Below are 19,939 nucleotides of genomic sequence, written 5' to 3'. Positions count from 1 at the left end.
ATCAGTTTGCTTACTCCTAGTCAGGGCAGTCGAGCTTCAAGGGGAATGGCTGAGCTCTGCTGCTAACAGCAGTTCAGGAGCCAAGCAAAACCTGGATTTCTGCAGAGTTGCACATTCCCCTCCCACTGAATCAGAGGAAGTGCAGTGTGAATGGGACACCTAAAAAAACAGTGACTCGCTCGCCCCAGTTTAGAATTCCCTCCTCATGGCTCCCAGGTTCAGTACCTGGAGCAAGAGGCAGCAGCCAAGGCGTTGGGGAAGGCTGGGAGCTTGATCAGCCTGTCTGTTTTCCCCCCGGAATGTGCCCAGGGCCTTCTCAGACACATCAGCTTTCCAAGAAGCTCCTCCCAGAGTTCGGCTGCTAAGATGATGGGCCAAGATAAACCTGCAGCAGATCCAGGCACTGGAGAAAGCATCAAGCTTCCAGTGTGGCTTCCCAGGCACTATAAAACTGGGGTGGGGGAGGGAGGGCTTCTGCCTCAGGTGACTCACTACCCCAACCAAAGGCATCTGCTCCCAGTTGGTAATACAAAAGGGAAGAAAAAGGCAGAGAAATGCCCACCGCTGAAGGGCCAAAGGGCACACGGGAGGCCCAGAGGGGCCTTCCCCAGTAGCACTAACTGCCCTTGCCTGTCTTGTCAAATGAGAACCTTTTGCAATGCCCAGCAATCTACCTTGGGCAGCAGACAGTAAGCATCAAACAAAACACAAAGAGTTACAAGACACACCAACACTGGGATCTGTCAGCCATAAAGGTGGGGCATTTATGGCCAAGGGGACAGAAGTGTCTGTCTCAAAATGAGGCCAATTCAAGGCCATCCATCACCTGTTGTCCAGGAACCAGGACATGGAAGAGGGCAGCCTTGGGGCCAAATGGCCACCCAAGAGCCTGGTAGGCTGCAGTTTGCCCTTCTGACCCGTTGGCCTGGCCTCTATCCACACAGTGTTTCCACTGGTCATCTAGATACTGTCTGTTACCACCAATGGCCCAATAGGGAGGATGAGAAACAGATAGAAGGTGGGCCAGGCAGCTCACAGGAGCCACAGAGCCAAAGAAAAACAGCTGCTGGCAATGCAGAGACTTTTGGGAGAGTGAGAACAGCCCAGGGGACGTGAAAGACAAGCTGTAAAAGGTCTTTCATTCCCCATTCTGATATCTGAAATTGGTGAGTGATCCTCATGGAAAGTCTCTCCGTTCAGAACAGAGAATTAGCCCCTTTGCAGCTCAACACTCATCAAGCCTACTTGGAAGCAAGTCCCACCCCCAATTTATTTCAAGGTAAGATGTTCAGGAATTGGAGTCAGTTTTGTTCTTCCAGAAGGCTCAACTGGCAGCAGCTGCTTCTTCCTCTTTGTTTGGTTTGACAGGGGAGAAAGCATCTTCCCTGCCATAATTCTGGCAAGGAAGCAAAGGCCTTTGCCCTCATCCCTTCACCCCTATTCCCATCCACCTGCAGGAGAAGCAACAGTTTCATGCCAGCTGCCCAAGCTTCTCTGCCCATCCTCCCATCCTCCCTCCCTCCGACTTTATCTATTCCTGATCCAGACCTTGGCTTCTTCCGCCACCCTCTTCTCTTCATCCACCTCCTCTGCCTTGGCAATAGCATCCTCCCCGCCTTGATGTTTCCTCTTCTTCTGCTTGGGGGCCATGAAGCCTTGCAGGAACTTCTTAATAACGCTGGCCTGGAGGGCAACCACACACTCCCCGAAATCCTTCAGGCTCTCCAGTGTGCAAACCTGATCAAAACGGCACAAACACATTCTTATTATGATTCCCTTCTCATGTGCAGAGGGGCTTTGCAGCTCTCATTTATCCAAGCAACTAAGAGGCGAGCTCCCGAGATGGGATAACTGGCAAGAACGTGGCTACAGCCTCTCTGTGCTGGAAGAGCAGGGACCTCAGAAGTCTGGCCTGGCCTGCAGACATTTCCCCAGCCAACCCAGCCAGTGGCACACTGCACTGTTTTGTCTGAGTGTATCAGTAAGCAGCTCCCGAGGTTCATCAGGGCTTCAACTCTGCTACAAACTCAAAAGTCTGCCTACCCCGTGGTCAGCGACAATTAATGTGCATCTGTTTCAGGGACCAGGAATATTCCCCAGCTCCTAGAAGGCGGATCCTTCACCACTGCCCCAATTCAAAGCAAGTCTCCCAATGTTGTTGCTATGTGGCCCACCCAAAGGGATGCCCGGAAGCCAAGGCCCAGTGCCAGCAAAACTACACTTGACAGCTGCTTCCAAGCTCAAAAGCCCTGCCTGGGTGATTGATTACTGTTAAGCCATGCACCTCTTGCAATGCTGGTGCTCACCTTGGCTTCAAACTCTGCCTCGCTGATGTATCCCAGGCCTCCCTTCTGCAGCCGGGTGGCCACTTCGATGAGGTCACTGCGCAGGAAGTTCAACAGTTCCTGGTTGCCATCACAAGACTTCAGGCCTGGGTTCTGCTTCCGAGCCAAGTGAATGGAATGAGTGATGTCCTGATATCTGGGAGAGGAGACAATATATGGTCATTATGTATAGCTGACTGTCTCTCTCACGAGGTGGGGCCTTTGGAGATGCTCTGTTACCTTCCGAGTTCTACAGAAGAGTTATCTAGCCTAAGCAAGGGTCCTCAGACATAGACGATGCTCTGCTACCTTATGAGGGTTTCAGAACTATCCAGCTCTATAACCTGATGGTTTGTATTTTGACACACACTCCAAGCATGAGAATGCTTATTTGCCATTCTGAATCAGCAGTGTGAACTCGTTGGGCCAAAGCACTGGTTTACCAGTGGTTTACACTGATGCTCAGAAATTTAGGGGTTGATTTAATGCTGGTGCCTAAAAGAATTTTTAAATACTTCCACAGTCTTGTCCAGAAGTATACAATGGCCCATAAAGGATCACTCATGTAGTGCTGCAATTGCATTGTTTCGTACAATGTTTGTTAAAAGCACTAAGGTGCCTAAAAGTCTACACTTGCAGCAACACCAGCAAACCCACTCAGTAATTTTATCCATCCACAAACATTTGTCCAAGATGTGAAAGATTTGTGCTCTTGTAAATCCCAAACCCCAAGAAAAGGATCATTGCGTAAGGAGAAAAGCCGCAAAAAAGAACACAGAGGTGACCTGATGGCTTCAAAAAGAAACCACCCCACTCCTCCACACTGCTCTTCCCAGCCCCTGAAACGATTCTGGCATCAAATGCCAACTTCATCTCCCTCCCTTGCCTGACCAGCATCCAGGGTCACTCCTCCACAATACTCAAAAAACAGTCCGTGAGGCCTCACCTCTTCTGCAGTCGCTCCTTCAGCTGGCTTTCTCTTATCCCCTGTGAGTGCAAGGCGGCCAGCAACTCATCCAGCTCCTTCTGGCTGTCACAGAGAAACCTGGAAGAGGAGACCAGACACCTTACTCAATGCCACTCCCAGCAGGCAGGAAAATAAAACTCACCCCGGACTTCCGGGTTGGCGCGATCTGGAAATGGCGGATTCCCTCCGAGCTCCGGAGGGAATCGGCTCAGCGGTGGATGGGTCTTTGCCGTGCCGGCGACACGGGGACCCTTAAAAACCGCAGGCGCGGAAGCCTGCGGACTGAAGACTCGGCGGGTGCCTTAAGCGCCCCCCCTGATTCGCGAAGAGCCTTTTTAAAGGCTACGGAGGGGATACGGGGGACGGCGCGGCACTGAGAGTCGATCGCTACCGCCGCTGAGCGAAGCCGCGAGCCATAACTGGAGAGCGCTGACTTCCTTCCTTGATATTTGGACTGAAAAAAGAACCCGTGAGTAACCTGGAACTGAACTTTAAAAATTTTACCTTCTGAATTTGAGACGACCGGGGGGTGTGCTAAAAGGAAGTCCCCACCCCCCCCTTGCAGACGATCCAGAGCAACGATATAAGAGCTAAGCTGGAGTGCCTACCCTGTAAAGGGTGAGTTTCAAAAAGACAGTAACTTCCAAGATTTGGAAAGGCAAATTTGAGCAGGAGAGTGGAGTGTTGGAAGAGACTTTGTTTTGTTGTAAACAACCCTCCCTCCCGGGCCCGGGAGCGACCTGCTTTGGAGCCTGTATAGAGGAGCAGAATTTGACAGCTGTCAAAGCTGTCAAATGGACTGTTAACAGTGGAAAAATTGCTATTTAAGATCTCTCCGGATTAAAAGGAGTTACAATTGAATCAAAATTGTTGGAAACAAAGAAACAATAATAGGACAGAGGATTGTTGGAGAAAAGAACATTAAGTAACCAGATTCCCTCTAGGGGGAATTCTGTGGAATTACAATGGCTGTGGGTGGAAAGATACTGAGAGAAATCGAAAGGATGTTTTCACTGGTGGGAACCTTACAGGAGCAGACTACAGCTATGAGTAAACAACTGATGACCTTGAATTCTGAAACAAGTAGTTCTGCTGAATGTAATGAGGACTTGAGTGAGAAAGAACCCACAGCTGAATTCGAAATAATAAACAAAGAAGAGGAGAAGACAAAACAAGAAAGAGAACAAGTTAAGTGGGAAAATACTAACCAGAAGCCGACATTTGGAGAACACAAGCAAGGAGACTATTGGATTAAATCCATTTTAAGCCTACGAAAGATACAGAAGACGAAAGTGGAGGCCCCGGGAGTTTATGGAATTCAGGAACTTGAAATAAAGAAGTACAATTGGGACCTCCACATAGACTTTGATTTTGATTATCATCAAGACTCAGGCCTTGTGGAAATTCTTCAGCAGTTGTTTCTAAATATGGGAAGAGACTATGGACTGATTGGATTGATTGTGAAGGAACTCTTTCGAGACTCGATGACCGACAAAAAGGACTACCAACAAAACCGGCGGAGAGGGACTGAAAGAGATTTGAGAGCCTCGGACGTGCGGAACCCAGGCTAAAAACTGTTATTTTGGACATGTCTTGGGAAAGGACGCAAACCGGGGATGGGAGGGAGGGAAGTATTTAAATTCAAACAACACTCAAGACCAGGGGGTTTAGTTAATAAGAAAATTATTCAAGAAAAAATGAGAAATCGAGGGAAGAGAATTGGGGTCCAACTTAGGGAAAATTTATTTTTGTTTTTCTTTATAAAAGGATTAATATTAAGATGGAAAAGGAAATGCCAACTTGCTGACATAAATTTGGGAATAGGGAGGCAAGGGTGGGGGTGGGGGGAAGTCAAGGACTAGGGTTAGAAAATAAGATGTTAGGAAATTGTACATGTTTGTCGTCTTTTATGTTTGTTTTGGTGTTTTGTGTTTTGTTTTTGTCTATATAAAATGTGAAAACCCAATAAAAATATTTAAAAAAAAAAAAGGAAAATAAAACTCACCCCAAGCCATAGGTGGGCACCCATAACCCAGTCTCTCACCAGCTCACACCACTAACAAAGTCTTCAAATCGTTTAAACATGTTTCAATCAGAGAAGACCACATTCAACTCTCACACCAAGCTGCTGTAAATTTAAATGTTCTGGGTTGCCATTTTTCCTGAAGCAAAAGAGGGACTAAATGCTAAACCATAAGCTAGGGAATGTGGTCATGACTCATTGCACAAACAGGACTTCTATTACTGCCCCCTGCTGGTCAAGAGGCACATCAGCATGGGATGTCAAAATCGAACAGCTCAGCTGGAGAGAGGGGCCCAGCCGTCAATCTGGCACCCCCTCAAGGGTGGGGCTGTGAGTCCTACATTTTACACAGCTCTCCAGCCACCTTTAAACAATAGTTTAATTAACAGATCTTGTACCCTGCAGTACTGAGTACTTTGTACAGAGCAGATTCCAGAAGCCTTTCTGCCAATTAGCCCAAGGCTCAGCTGCGTAGCTGAGAAGCTTCAAGCATACCGCAGTTAACCGATCAAAGCAAATGTAACGCATAGTGGAACCTTTTCACCAAATGGGGGTGGTGTCAAATGCAATGGGATGCAGCAGGCCTATTGGCAAAGTCCAGGTTGCACTTCTGCAAGCCAGGAGGGCTGCTGCCTGGCCCTCCTTTGAAGATGCCATGTGCAAGGGAGTCTCCTAATCAGAAGAGCACTGAGAAAGTCTCTCTCCTCCCGGCTGTTGCCTGCTCCCCCCACCTCTAAATCCCCAATTTTAGAGGTGGGCAAGAACCCACACATCTCTATTGCCAAGAGCAAGTCTCACCACAGGTTCTGTCCCTGCTTCGGCGCCGTGGTCTCCACAGGGACTTCCGGGGTGAGGAGGGCGCCCTGCGGAGTGTTCAAGACGCTGCCCTCCACCAGGCTCTCCTGAGTGTCTGCAAGCAACACACACACAGAGTGAACAAGGAGTCCCACTGTCATCGTCATCATTTGCCCACAGCTTCCTTTGAGCACCCCAGAGGCAAAGCAAATCAACTGAGCACTCAGGCCCCTAAATAAGAGAAGCCTTCTACAGAACGCTGCTCTGTGGGCTCTTGCTTTAAAATAACATGCCAGTTGCTCCTGGATGGTTGCTTAGTGCACAACTTTGTTACATGGCTTCGAGCAACCTGTCCAGCACAAGAAAACGAATAGTTGACTGACAGGGCTTGGCCTCCAGTGACGTGAACAAAGGCCTGGAGAAGCCCTAGCACCTGCTTCCCCACCAAATGGAGGCAGCTGTTTCACAGGCCACGGAGGACAATTTCTGATTAAGGGCTGCTTAATGATTAACTTGCTTCGGGGTTTTTTTCTTGCTGAGAAATTCAGCAACTCATACTCTCAAATATAGCAAGTGATATTCATCTGTTTTATTCTGAGTAGACCCACTGAAACTAATGGTCCTAACTTAGCCATGTTCATTAATTTTAATGGGTCAACTCCAATACATCCAGCAACTTCACCAAGAACCTGTGAGAATGGTCAGCCTTGCCTTGTTGGTGGTATTCATCGTCCTCTTCCTCCTCCTCCTCCTCTTCCTCCTCATCGTCCTCCTCCTCCTTGTGAGGAGGCATGAAGTTATAGTCGATGCCATCATGTACCCAGCCTTTCTCTATGAACAGCCCGGGAACTTCATCAGAGAACAGCCAATACCTAGAGAGACCAGAAAGATGCCAGATCTTTGTGTGAGAGAGGCACCAGGTATTATGAGATGAGCAGCTTTGCCAAGAAACACCCAGGTCACTGAGGAAAAAGCATAGGCTGCAGAATGTTGGCAGTACAGCACTTGTGATGACTAATAACAGTCTTTAGGAGGGTGCCTTATAGCAGTGTTCCCCAACCTTGGGCCTCCAGCTGTTTTTGGACTACAACTCCCATCATCCCTCACTAGCAAGACCAGTGGTCAAGGATGATGGGAATTGTAGTCCAAAAACAGCTGGAGGCCCAAGGTTGGGGAACACTGCCTTATAGGACCAAGATGCAGGAAGGGCAGCAACTTGCTGTCAGGAGGAACCCAGCTGAAGTTACAGAGCAAGCAGTGAGCAGGCTGCAAAGCAGAGACATGGGTGTCTCAAGCAGCAGCAGGAGGGAAACGAGCAGAAGCAAAGGGAAGAAAAGCCTCCTCCTTCGACTACAGAGAAGGTCCATGTAGCTCAGTTAAAAGTGCAACTGCTTTGCATGCTCAAGATCACTGGTTCAATTCCTGTCATCTCCACATGGGCTGGAAGAGACCCATCCCACCAAAAGCTCAAGAGCCATTACTGCCAGTCAGCTTAGACAATACTGAGCTAGATGGAGCAATTCTCTGACTTGATATGAGGCAGTTTCCTGTGTTCCTATGATGATCTGACTAAAGAAACCCTGGAGAGCTGCTGCCAATCAGAGGAGTGGTCCCCCAGATGTGGCTGGATCCCAACTCCCATTGGCCCCAGCTACCCATGGTCAATGCTGAGGAATGGTGGGAGTTGGGACTCCAGCAACATATGGAGGGCCCCACATTGGCTAACCACGGACTAACCATCATCGATCCCCATGTGCTCTCTGCCTCCAGGGCTCTTGTGTAGTGAGTTTTGTACTTCAGAACTTGCATTTCTTACCTCCCCCCGGGGATGGGCTCACCCCTGCAGCCCTCCAAATGTGGTTGAGTTCGTGGCTCTCATCATCATTCCTGATCACTGGAGCAGGCTAGCTGCCGGGAGTTGGAAGTCCAGCAACAACTAGAGGGGCTCAGGCTTCCCACCCCACTCTCTGCCAAATGGTCCATCCGGGCAGCTTCCCAACTGCAACACAGCCAGATTCTCCATTCCTCACCCTTACCTGTTGTGATTACGGTCTGTGCCAATAGGTGTCCTGCGCATGACCAGCTTGGCTTTGGCAATGCCGTCCTGGAAGGCCTTTTCAGCTGCAGCTTTGTGCTTGCGGATTCTCTCCTCTTCTGCTTCTCTTTCAAGCTTCACTGGTGGGGAAGAAAAAGGAAGAAAACCCAGCCGTGTGAGCTCTTGCACCTTTAAAGTTTGGTGAGAAACTAACTTGCTCTCTCATAAGAGGGCTCTATCTCTTCCTTCAATTAAGAGCCAATCAGGAAGCACACATTGTTTCAATCAGGGAAGCATTCACACACACTTTTGTATGGGGGGTGGAGAAAAGCAACCAAACCTAGGGTTGGTTCACAGATGGAACACCTGCCAATTGAAAATGAATGGGGCTGGGGCTCTGAGAGCTGGTCAGAACTTCCAAACTATCCAGTTCCAGTGCACCACAGCGTCCCATGGAACACAGGTACACCTTCAGCTACAGACATCAAACGTTCAGATACTGAGCAGGTGAACAGCCCCCAGGCGACTTACCACCACCAACCCACACTTAAAAGGGGACTGAGCAAAGGGCAGTCACTATGCAAATGTTGACAGTGCTTGGGTGTCAGGACTGGAGGCTTTAAGGGGCAGGATGGGCATGACAGCAACAACCAAACCTGGGAATTCCTGGCCCAGGGGGCCTTTATGAACAAAATGCTTCTGGTGAAGACCTACACAGATAGCTCAGATTTGCCTGCTGTGACATCAGTGGAGCACAAGCCTCCACCAAGGTTGAGCAGCAGTGGGAATCCCTCTCCACAAACTCCACCCACCCACCCAACCTCTTCCCTAGGGGTTCCACTGCAGAGGTTGGAATCAGAGGTTCAGCAGGAACAGGAGCTTACAGCCTCTCTTCTCTTTCCACAGTGGCATTTCTGGGCCTTGAATCACCATTACCTCTCATCTGCATCTCCTGCTGCTCCTTCTCTTTCTTGGCCTGCATGGCCAGTAGCCTCCTGCTCTTGACGGCGCTGATCATGTCTTCCGCTTCCAACTCCACCCGTGGCTCCATCTTCACCCCTTTCTCTGTTGCCACTGCTGCCACAGCCTCTCCTTTCTTCTTCTCCCCCTTCCCTGTATAGCTGCTCTCCTCCTTGCCATTCTCCTTGCTCTTGGCCACCATCTCCTTCCGCTTTTGCTTCTCCGCCCTCTTCTTATCGTTCTCCTCCTTGAGCATGGCCAGTCGCTCCTTCCACAGCTCAGCTGACATCTGCTGCTTGGACTCCACGTGGTCCTGCACAGAGTAGGTCATCAGGATCCGGTGGCAGAGGGCAGCAAGGATCTGCAGCTTCTCCTCAGAACTCAGATCAAAGAACTCTGAGGTCTCGAGCTTTTCCAGGAACTCATCCTGCACCTCGTTGTCCTCAAAGGCAGCCAGATCCTTGTTCTCCTCCGTGTTCTCTGAGGCCTCACTCTCCTCCTGCACATCCGACTTGCGCAGGCACAGGCGGACTAGCTCAGAAACAGAGTGCAGGGTGAGGGGGATCTCCGAAAGCTTCATGCCCAGCTCACGGTAGTCCTCCGCAATCTCATCCTGCAGCAGGGTCTGCAGGAGAATGACCAGGATCCTGTTCAAGTATAGGAAGCCCCCCTTCTCAGCACACAGGGCTTCCATGAGGGAGACGGCCGTGATGGGGTACTGAGCGTCTGGCAGCAGCAGCCCTGAATAGCAGCTGAGGAACTCCACCACCATGGCCACATCCCCAAAGAGGGTGTTAGGGAGCCCCTCAGGAGTGTCCACAAGCCTGAAGGTGGGCAGGTTGTTCCCTTTGATGTCCTGGTCCTCGTAGCGCTTCTGCTTCTCCAACTTTTCTATCATCTCCTTCACCCGCCGCTCCCTGGCTCTCTCCTTCAGCTTCTCCTTCAACTTCTCCCGCTTCTTCTTCAAGTATTCCTTCCGCTGATCCTCAGTCATGGAGGCCCAGTTCTTCCGGTGCTCAAGGAGCTCAAAGCGCTTCTGCACAATCCCACGCAGCTCCTCGGGAAGGCGGGCACGATCCTCGCTGGAGAGCAGGCGAGCAGTTTTGGATATGATGCAGGAGAGGGCACTCTTCCTGTCCTCACGGTCCTTGTTCTCTCTGTAGTAGGCAATGAGGTGGAGAGCTGCAGGTGGGAGGTGCTTGGGTTTGCCAGAGGACCTGGGGCTTCCTCCTGAGCCCCGAGGCGCTCGCGACACCTTGGGGGTGCCCTTGGTCGTCATGTCCAGCAGTGTCATCTGCTTCATTTTCATCTTGGAGTCCTTCCTGGGGGAGCGGGACTTCCCAGTAGCCTTCTGCCCATTCAGCAGCTTCTTATTCCTCTGTCGTTTCTTGTTGAAGTTGCCAAGCTTCCCAGCAGACATCATCTTCATCACCTCCTCCAGCTCCTCCGTGGGGATCTTGGAGTTCTTGACTTTCAGCGGAGAGCCCATAATAGACTTCTTCAAGTGCACACTGCACCACAGAGAGGGGCTTAGCCCCTGACCTGGAGCAGAGCCATCCAATTTAGGCTTTTTGGAAGGCTTCCGATCAGGGGATGATGTGCTCTTTCTCTTGGTCGAGGGATTGAGCGTCAGGTACTGGAATTGAAGAAGAAGCGAAGGTAAATTTTAGTCTTGGCAGGAAAAGAAACACAAGGGAGGAAAGGGATAGGTTGGAAAATCTAACTGGGGATCTGTTTCAATGTGCTGCTTGAAAGTCAACAGAACTTTTGAGGCTGCTTTGGAGCCTCAAGTGCTTCTGAATGCTAGCAATGCAGAAAGGGACAACCACATACATTTCTAGAGAAACTGCCCTTTCCACCGTGCAGTCAACAGCATCCCTCAATGTCACCTGGAGCATGTTGCAGGCAACATATATTGTTCTACATATCCCACCTAGCCAAAAACGTGCTCTAGGATTACAGTAGTCACCCAGCTGCAAAACATATGAGACACAATGCACACTCCATGGTTTTAAGCACATATTGTAGCCATCTTGACTGCAAAACCTGGCGTGAGGGAGGCATAAGGATGGTTGGGGAAACCTTGAGGTTTGCAGAAGTACAAAAGAGGTGGATCTGGAGTCCCAAATGCACTCCTCCTTGGAAGACATCTGCACACGGCAGTCACAGGGAAGGGAAGGCACACTGCAGAGATGGAGGCAGGCCAGCTTGGTGTCTCCAGTGCAGGCAGACCACATGGAAGGCAACGGAGGGTGAAGTCTGAGCCACACCAGAACCATCCCTTTGGCACCTGATGACTGGCAAGGGCTTGCTGTAGAGCTAAGATTCACCCTTGCTAACACTGCCTCCCCCAAAAGTCACCATTATGCATCAACAGAGACTCCTGTCCTTTTCCCAACCCACAACCCAAGACAGATCTTGCCTTATTTCTCACTTTATATGGGTCAAGCAAGAAGTCACTGAACTTGCTGGGAAGTGAATATTTCTTCACCAACTCATCCTCGACCACCCAAGGAGCATTTTCTCCTGTTCCAGCCCGGAGTGCATTGTGGCGAATGAAGTAGCGCAGAATCTCCTTGTTTGGCGGCCGCTCTGTGCGAATTAAGCTGTCTGCTGGCACATTGCTAATGATCTAGGGAGACAAAGAAACAAGCCTTTAGACTCTTCTATTCCTCAGCTTGTGGCAGTCAGCCCACAGCCTGCAACTGTACTTAAGTACCACTGTTTAAAATAGAAACAGTTACTTTTAATTGCTCCTGACCTCACAGCAGTGCTGATACCTTAACCAGCCACGCCTCCTCCTCCTCACCACCACCAACGGGCAGTCAAGGACCCTTAATTATCTCTCACTCCCTCACCTTGTCTTCATTTTGCAGCTTGACATCATACTTGTGCGGTAAGAACTTTGGAGGGACCCATTTTTTTTCTTCCTTCTTCAGAGAAGTAGGAAGCTTCCGAGGAGATCGACGCGCCCGGTCACCTGCATAAGAGATGGGGGGGGGGGGGAATGTGTTAGCAGCACAACATGCCCCAAAAGGCCTAGGTTGACTAATCTGAAATGCAGTACTGAGGGGCAACAAAAGCACAGATGGCCAAGGAATAAACACACACCATCCAATACCAAAGGAGCAGGCAGGGAAGTTTCTAAAGGGGGATTAATACTGAGTGCCCTCTGCAGGATCAAACCACAGGTCCATCCACAACTCCGCATCCTGCATCTACAGATACCACTGGAAGCATCTACAGATACCACTGTTGTTTGTTGCTGCTTGCAAACCCTTAAGTATGCTCAGTTAGTACACTGAGACTTAATCAAAGAACGTGACAAGTTAGTTGGCTTCCGTCTATAAGTTTCCCTGCTTGCGAACAGCATACCTGAAATGTTTCCGCTGTCCAACCACACAATGCACCTTATTTGTTTGTAAAAACTTCCTACAGCAAAGCACATTAACTAGAATCTATAGGAGAAGCTGCTGGAGAAAGCATGGGCATAAAACACCAGCCAATGGAACTACTTCCCATGAAACGCTACACAAAGGATCTAACTGCATACCATATTTAAGCCACGACCACAACTATGACTGCCTTTTTCCACGGAATGCTCCATTTATCTGACCCAAAGGGCAATCAAGTGGATTATTAATACAGAAGTGGCAAGACCAAAGGCAACACCCTTCAGACACGCTCATTAAAAAAGGCTGCAGCACAGGGCCAGTGACCCATAGCAAAGGGAATGGGGGCTTCCTAATGCTTCTTCAACTAAGTATCAGTCCTACAATGACAGACACAGGAGGCCTTGACTTAGCCAGAACAGAGAGCAAGTTGGGTGTCACCAGCAGACCAAAGTCACCTGTTTTCTAGATAGACTCTCTCCCCAAAGCACCACACACACACCCCAACCTGGGTAACCAATAGATCTTTTGAAGGCAGCCTATACTACCAGGATAAAAGATAGTGGATCACCAACATCCCTCAGGCCAGGGCGTGGCTTGCTACTCACTCAGACTCTCTCTCCGGCTGTCATCTTCCTTCAGTGCCAACTCCTTTTGGTTGTCCTGAACCACCTGGCTGGAATTTTCTTTGTCACTGGACGGGGAATCACAGGCCCCGTCGGCTTTCTTCTCAGGTGCCTCTTCATCTGTCGCCTTCTCCAAAGGATGGATTTTTACTACTTTTACTCTCAGCACCTTTTCTTTCCCAACCTGATGGGAAGAGGAAAACTAATGAGAACTGGTAGGGAGGCCCAAAGTGAACACATGACTAGATTCAGGAAGCTGCTTACAAAATGGTGACTGTGGGGGGGGGTTCATGAATGCAGTTGAGGGTGGCGGGGAGCTGCTAGTCACCTGGAGCAAGGCTAAGTTTACCACCCACACCCCCTTGTGCATGGTTGGAATAGGCAAGATGGTATGACAATCCACTAATGCCAAATTAAAATACAGTGCAAATACACATTTAAAAAGAAGCACTAAACAGATCAAAACCCAGCAGCCATCCACAGTTGAAACCCAGCAATGTAGAACTCATGTAAAGGTTTGCTTGCAGTCATTGAACAAGACATGGCACCAGAGTTCACCCAAGAGATGCCCTCTAGGAGATAACTGGTCACTTGTTCCAGTCACGTGACTGGAAGAGGAACCTGTTCCAAGGTAACCTGTACCCTCTTCCCTCTTTCCAGGTATGTTGTATCTAATAATTACACTGAAATTCCTCTGGAAACCAATTACATCAGTTTGGAGGTGGGGAAAGAGTATTCCACCTTTTGGACATGACGGCAGAATGTGCATAAGAACAAGTAGGCCCAGAAAAGAGAAACAGCCTTGGATACCCTGATCCATTCAAGCCGGGGCCTTACCTCAAAGTCACACTCTTCTCCCACAGCAAACTTGGTCATGATCTCCAGCCAGGAAGTGTCTACCAGTTTTTCTAAGGAAATTGTGTTGTGATGAACCATTTCCAGGACAAGTTTCTCATACCAAACTGGGAATTCCTCCTTCAAGCTAAAAATATCATCAAAAGAGAGAGGGGGATATAACACATTCCATTTAAGTGGCAACTACTACAAAACGGACAACAGTAAACTCACAGAATCAGCAGCCAACAATGGAAGCCACGTTCATGAAGTAATTCACAAATCCCTCTATCAGCAATGTCAGCTGAGAATGACAAAATCCACCATGGCATAGGAAGCTGCCTTGCAACTTCCAAGATAAGGAGGGAAAGATGTTAATGAAGCTGTGTGCAGTTCTCTGGTACAAAACTTGTACGTATCAAGGGAACTGTACAAGCCTGCAACACTCTGCCTGCTCTGATAGACAATTGTAAAACTTGAGTAGGAAGATTTAGTCAATCTACCAAAAGACAGGTTGAAGACAAGGTGAAAAGTTCGTGGTCTAATTCTCACAAACAGCAGATAAGCTAATAAACCTGCTTCTCAATATTACCTCACTAAGACTGCAAGCAGAGGCTCATAGAACCTTGTTCTGAGTGGAGGCAAGTTGCATTCTTCCTGATATGCTAGATTTCTATGTGCAGGAACTTTTTGACATAAGCTCCACCTGCAGACCAACACTCACAAACACACCACTTCCACCTACTGAGAGACAGAATTAGGTCAGGAACTTTCATCTCAGACACTGGGCCCTTTGGGAGCCTGGTTTGTAGAGAAGGATGTCTTGAACAAACATGCAACTGTTACCTAAGGGGGAAATGTGCCTAGAGTGGCTTTTCGACATGAATACCCAGCACGAGAAGATCTTCCAGAAAGCCTCTAGAACAGCGTTGAGATGATTACAAAGAGTGGTGTTCTTACTGCATTTTTGTGCAACACATCTGGATTTGATTTTAACTGCAGTATAATATCAACCAGATCAATAACCGCCTTGAGTCCTTAACAGAATAAGGCCAATTAAAAAATAAAGCATACTGGACTAAAAAAGGCAAGTTGTACATTTATAAGCAACAAGAAAAATAAGGCCCTAACAAAACAAAAGCAAGAATTAGAAGAGGCAGCAAGGCCAAAGCTAACTTGGGGCCGATCCCCTTGATCAACACAGGTGGAAAAAGATGTTCAATCCTTCTTTGGATGCTGACTCAGACTTCTGATGATGATTTTCACAGCAACAGTCAGCCACTTGCCAAACAACCAGCATCCTACGTTTAGGGCTCATGCCCTGGTCTCTAAAAATAGATGCTTTGGATTCTGCTACTTACAGCTCAGCAACTTCCTGCTCCTCCTCCCAGGCTTCTTTGTGTGTCAGCTGGCTGCTTCCGGTGCTTTTGCAGGTCCATATTCGCTGGCTGTATTTCTCCAGCCGTGCTTCATACTCTCTGAAGGAGCAACAACTCAGGAAAACATCGTGTTTAATTTGCAGCTTGCACTTTATCTGCACTGCTTTACACAAGTTGCATGGAGTGATTACTATTTTTATTAGATATATGTACTTGTTGATACTGTGCTTGGATGCTCCCATTATATTTTTCGGTGTTATTATTTACTGCTACCCATCAGGTACATTTTGAGCCACTTTATATGGCCACCAAACAAACAACTCGCTTCCTTACCAAACTGGAAACTGCACATTGAAGTGGCTTTCCAATTTTAGTTTAAAGACAAAGATTTGTCATCAGCACAGTTTACCTAATCCAGATTTCCCAACAAACTACAGCTACCTCAAAGGAGAATATTAAGGGAAGGAATCTGTGACCATGAGAGGAGGGATAGCAGGGAGAGAGGAAGGCATGCATGAGCCCATAATTTGACTTTGGGCATCTGAGGCAGGACTATGTGAACACAAATCCAAAACATGTATACCAACTATAACAAATCCAAGACATGTATACAGCTAAATTGTTATCAAAGTATATGTCACACTTTTTGTATGCTTGTCAGACAAACAGGATTCACCACAACCCAACCTGAACTTCTCTTAACTTCCACAAACACCTCCAGGATGAGTTGCTGGATAAAAGTGCCTTGAAGCAGATCAACATATGAACTCTGCACAATTCAACAGCCAAGCTCTCCGTTCTACTGATTTGATCAAGAACTGTGGCTGACCAGACCAGAGGCCCATTGAAGACCAACTCGCTTATGATAGCCGATAAGCTTTCAAAAGCAACTCCTCTTATCACTGAAAACCTTAAAGCAGATAAGAATGGCTCTTGAGAAAGTGTGGAGATTTGAGATGGTGAAAGGAAAAGCATAGATGCATTCAAATCTGTGCACCACAGTCAGACTTTAAGTGCTCTAAATTATAGAGCCAAGGGGCAAAAGTGAGAGGACTCGGGCAAGCCAACACAGGTGTGCAAAGACAACTGTAATTTAGCAAGACGTCCTGGAGGTGACTTGCAGGAGCATGTCACGCTACAGAAAAAGATGAACCAAGAAGAGTCATCCTTCTTTTCTAGGGCATACAGAAGCCCCAGAAGCTTCATTTATAAAACTCAGCTCTTACTGACAAAAAAATCTTTCTCCTTATATGACAATGCACACACAGCCTATCTTTTTAAGGTAGGTCATGTAGCTCTGTTGCCCTTGCTAGCACTATATGCCTTGGGCTGATCGTGGGATAGACAGCCAAGGTCAGAATAGTGAAGAAAGCAAAGAATAAATGCCGGTGTTGCTGTCTACATACTATTGGGGAGGATAAAACCCACAGAAAGTGACTTTTCCTGCATTGGTGCAGAATTCTAATGCACCTAGATTCCTAAAGTGCAGGCATTCTCAGCTAGTTTAAGAGCAAGTAACCCCACCAAAGCATATTCCACTCACTGAAATCACTCAAATTTGCCACTAACATATATAACAACCTGTGCACTGCCGTTGCCCTCGCACCACCCTCCAACTGACAGCTCCAGACTGCTTATCTCACACTCACCAAGGAGATTCCCCTGCCAATCACATTCTCTTCTTCTGACTGGCACCCCATCACCTCACTTGGCAGTTATGCAGCCCATGTACAGATTTATCCCAAGGGCTTTCCTGACAGAAAGAAGCTGGATCAATAGAGGCAGTCTTTGTTGCTAGCTCAGGAAGGCTATTGGTCCTGAACACACCAACTCAATAAGCATGCTCCCCACAAGCCAGCTCTCCTGCCAGCAGAGGGATCTGGCTAACTCAAGCTCCTCCTCACCAGAGGTTTGGACTTCCTTAACACCAACACACTGTGGGGGCAGGGACTACTCAACTCAAAGCAGCCTGTCCTGCAATGGGTTTTTTTTATTGTTTTTGCATCAGAAGGGTTCTATACCATGCTTGACTTTGCTCTGCTGCCCGCATTACGGTGGCAAGCATTTTTTTTAATGATAAAACAGAGATTGCAGACAGCCCACAGGATTCCAGTAGAATTAAGCTAGCATGAATGGGTTATGCAAGCTGCAATCCAGGCCAGAAGGAGCTGCTCCAAAGGAAGTGGGGACTATGAGTTTACTGCGGACATGCTTCTGCCTTATCCAGTCAGATCTGTGCACAGAGACTGAAGAGCTCCAGTTTCACAAAACAACTTCTGGTCACATGATAGTAAACAAGTTACAAACACAGAAAGCAGAAAATCCCACTCTGAAGAAATCACTTTCCACCTCAAATCTCTTGCTTTAGATTATCCATCAAGACACTGCAAAAAAAAAAACCCAGCCCTGCTTCCTAAAAGAACCTCAACCATTGATGACCAGAACAGCCCAGGCTGTTCAGACAGAACTGGGGAGGGGGAGGGGAAAGAGAAAGAGAAAGAGAAAGAAAAGAGGAGAGGGTTGGGTCAGAGGAAAGGGCTCTCTTGGGTACAAGACAAAGAAGCGAGAATGATGAGAGGGAACAAAGCTTTTCCTTGTATGGATGCTAAATTTCATTGCTTAGGCGTATAAAAATCAGCTCTTTGGGCTTTTAAGATGCTCACAACACCAACCTTCGACCTAAGAGATAATTATATTTTATAGGAGAAACAAAATGGGTATCTACTGTAGGTCTAGCAATGTTCTGAATAGAAATTTGGAGGCGGCAGATTCAAGTTCAGTTCCCTGCTTAGCTATTAAGCTCATCGGCTAGCTAACCTTGGGCAAAAATCCATCTCCATCAAAGTCTGAAAAACATCAAAATAACTGCAACAAGTGTATAGGGAAGCATGTAGAAGATGAAGCCAGAGCAGCAAACAATATTGTAGTGATCAATTCTTAAATAGCAGCTTTCCTTGAACTACACATCAATCACCAGTGGGCTTAGATGCAGACCTCGTTCAAATCTCTGCTCAGTCATCAAAAGATCTTTAAGTGGCCTGGGCAAGGACATGTCAGGCATAACCTTTTAACACAGTACTTGAAAAAATAAGTGTCTGAAGAAAGGGACAAGTTACACTGAAAACTTGCATCAGTATGGCAGGGTCTTTCCAGGCACTAGGCCTCAAATCAACATTGGAAATAAGCTCACAAAAGTGACTAGGCTGCAAAAAGAAAAAGGGGGGTAGTGACAGTTTACTTAGCCCTGGCAGAGGGGTTCATGTGATTTCAACCTTGACAACCCAGGAGAAATGAGCAATAAGCTGCTCTATCCCTGCTCAGCCTGCGTGCAACTCAACAACTACAGCTACCAGTTAAACCCAAGGTTGGCTCCAACATTCAGGGTTATAGTCAGCACAGCGCTATGGTGAATGTTTCATCAGCAATTGAATGTTCCCCCCTCCTCCTACCACAAACCCCTAAATCTGTTCTGGAGATTCCCCCCCCCCCAACAGTCCTGAGCACATATGGGAAAGTGTGAGGCTCTTAGGCAGGGGGTTGCGTTAGCATGAATTGCGTCAGCACTAGCACAAATATTTTGTTGAATGCAGAGAAAGCCCCTGCACAAATGAGAAACAGTCATTTTTGCCACACCACACTAACGTTTAAAGTACCAAGAATTAAGAGAAATAATTTAATCCTAGGAATCAAACCAAGAGAACCATCTGATCTAACTCATCCTTTGCCAACCTGATGCCCTCCATGTTTCATATTACAAGTCCTATCATCCCTAGTATCACATGGCCATGTTGGCTGGGGCTGATGGGAATTGTAGTTCAGCAGCATCTGGAAGCTGGCCTGCCAGGCTGGCAAAGGCCATTTTCAACAGCAACCAGGGAGGTGCCCAGAGCAACTCACAAGCAGTGTGTGAAAACAGCTCTCCCCTGCTGTTTGTCCACAGCACCTGGTACTTGGAGATGCACTGCCTCTGAACATGGAGGCTCCATTTTACCATTAGAGTCAACTGCTGCAGCTGAACTAATTCCACCATGAAACTGGTCTAAAGATATATAAGCTAACAGCTTTCAACACTTGTGAGGGCAAGTTAATTTATACAGACCACCACAGGAGGCAGCAACTTCCATTACTCTGAACTACCACTCACATTTCGTGAACTTTCTGCCAATCAGCTTCACTGGAGGTATTACATGACAGGAGACAGCCGCTGTACAGTGAGGATCTACCCTTAATTTACTTCTGCTAAAGTTAAGCAGGTCAGGGTCTTGTCAGCCTGGAGAGTGGAGACCTCCTAATAACCACAACTGTACCGCTCCAATTACTTGATATAAAAGTAACTAAGGATGCATAGAAGGCTTCCCCTGGCTGGATCAGACCAAAGTGATCATCACCTTTTTTCCAGAACTGACCAGCCAGGAGCCTCTCAGAAGCTCACAAATGCAGGGTCAAGGGCAACAGCCCCTCCTCCACCAACTGGTATTCAGAGGCAAACGGCCTCTGGCTATGGAGGCTCAATTTCAAACTCTCTTGGCTAATGAGAAGATAATTAAAGCCATAAACCTGCTTCAGCCTAAAACACACATGGAATCTGCAGCCGCCCTGAGCCC

At 47.8% G+C, this 19,939-nt stretch overlaps 1 protein-coding gene across 1 annotated transcript in view; it reads right to left on the bottom strand.

Annotated features, from left to right (window-relative positions):
* BAZ1B (bromodomain adjacent to zinc finger domain 1B) overlaps positions 1 to 19,939 on the bottom strand; it is a 30,407-nt gene that overhangs the window by 9,068 nt on the left and 1,400 nt on the right. The window contains exons 2-13 of the mRNA XM_082201126.1: positions 15,318 to 15,434; positions 13,960 to 14,104; positions 13,105 to 13,306; positions 11,963 to 12,084; positions 11,539 to 11,736; positions 9,081 to 10,740; positions 8,146 to 8,284; positions 6,821 to 6,981; positions 6,113 to 6,224; positions 3,271 to 3,369; positions 2,307 to 2,481; positions 1,549 to 1,737 (exon numbers count right to left, since the gene is read on the bottom strand). Of these exons, the coding sequence (XP_082057252.1) occupies positions 1,549 to 1,737; positions 2,307 to 2,481; positions 3,271 to 3,369; positions 6,113 to 6,224; positions 6,821 to 6,981; positions 8,146 to 8,284; positions 9,081 to 10,740; positions 11,539 to 11,736; positions 11,963 to 12,084; positions 13,105 to 13,306; positions 13,960 to 14,104; positions 15,318 to 15,434 (3,319 nt within the window). The remainder of the gene's footprint in view (positions 1 to 1,548; positions 1,738 to 2,306; positions 2,482 to 3,270; positions 3,370 to 6,112; positions 6,225 to 6,820; positions 6,982 to 8,145; positions 8,285 to 9,080; positions 10,741 to 11,538; positions 11,737 to 11,962; positions 12,085 to 13,104; positions 13,307 to 13,959; positions 14,105 to 15,317; positions 15,435 to 19,939) is intronic.

Source organism: Podarcis vaucheri (genome assembly GCF_965113315.1).
Source record: "Podarcis vaucheri genome assembly, chromosome: 15".
Taxonomy (NCBI): domain Eukaryota; kingdom Metazoa; phylum Chordata; class Lepidosauria; order Squamata; family Lacertidae; genus Podarcis; species Podarcis vaucheri.
Note: the sequence above shows the minus strand (reverse complement) of the source record. Positions and strands in the feature narration are given on the sequence as shown.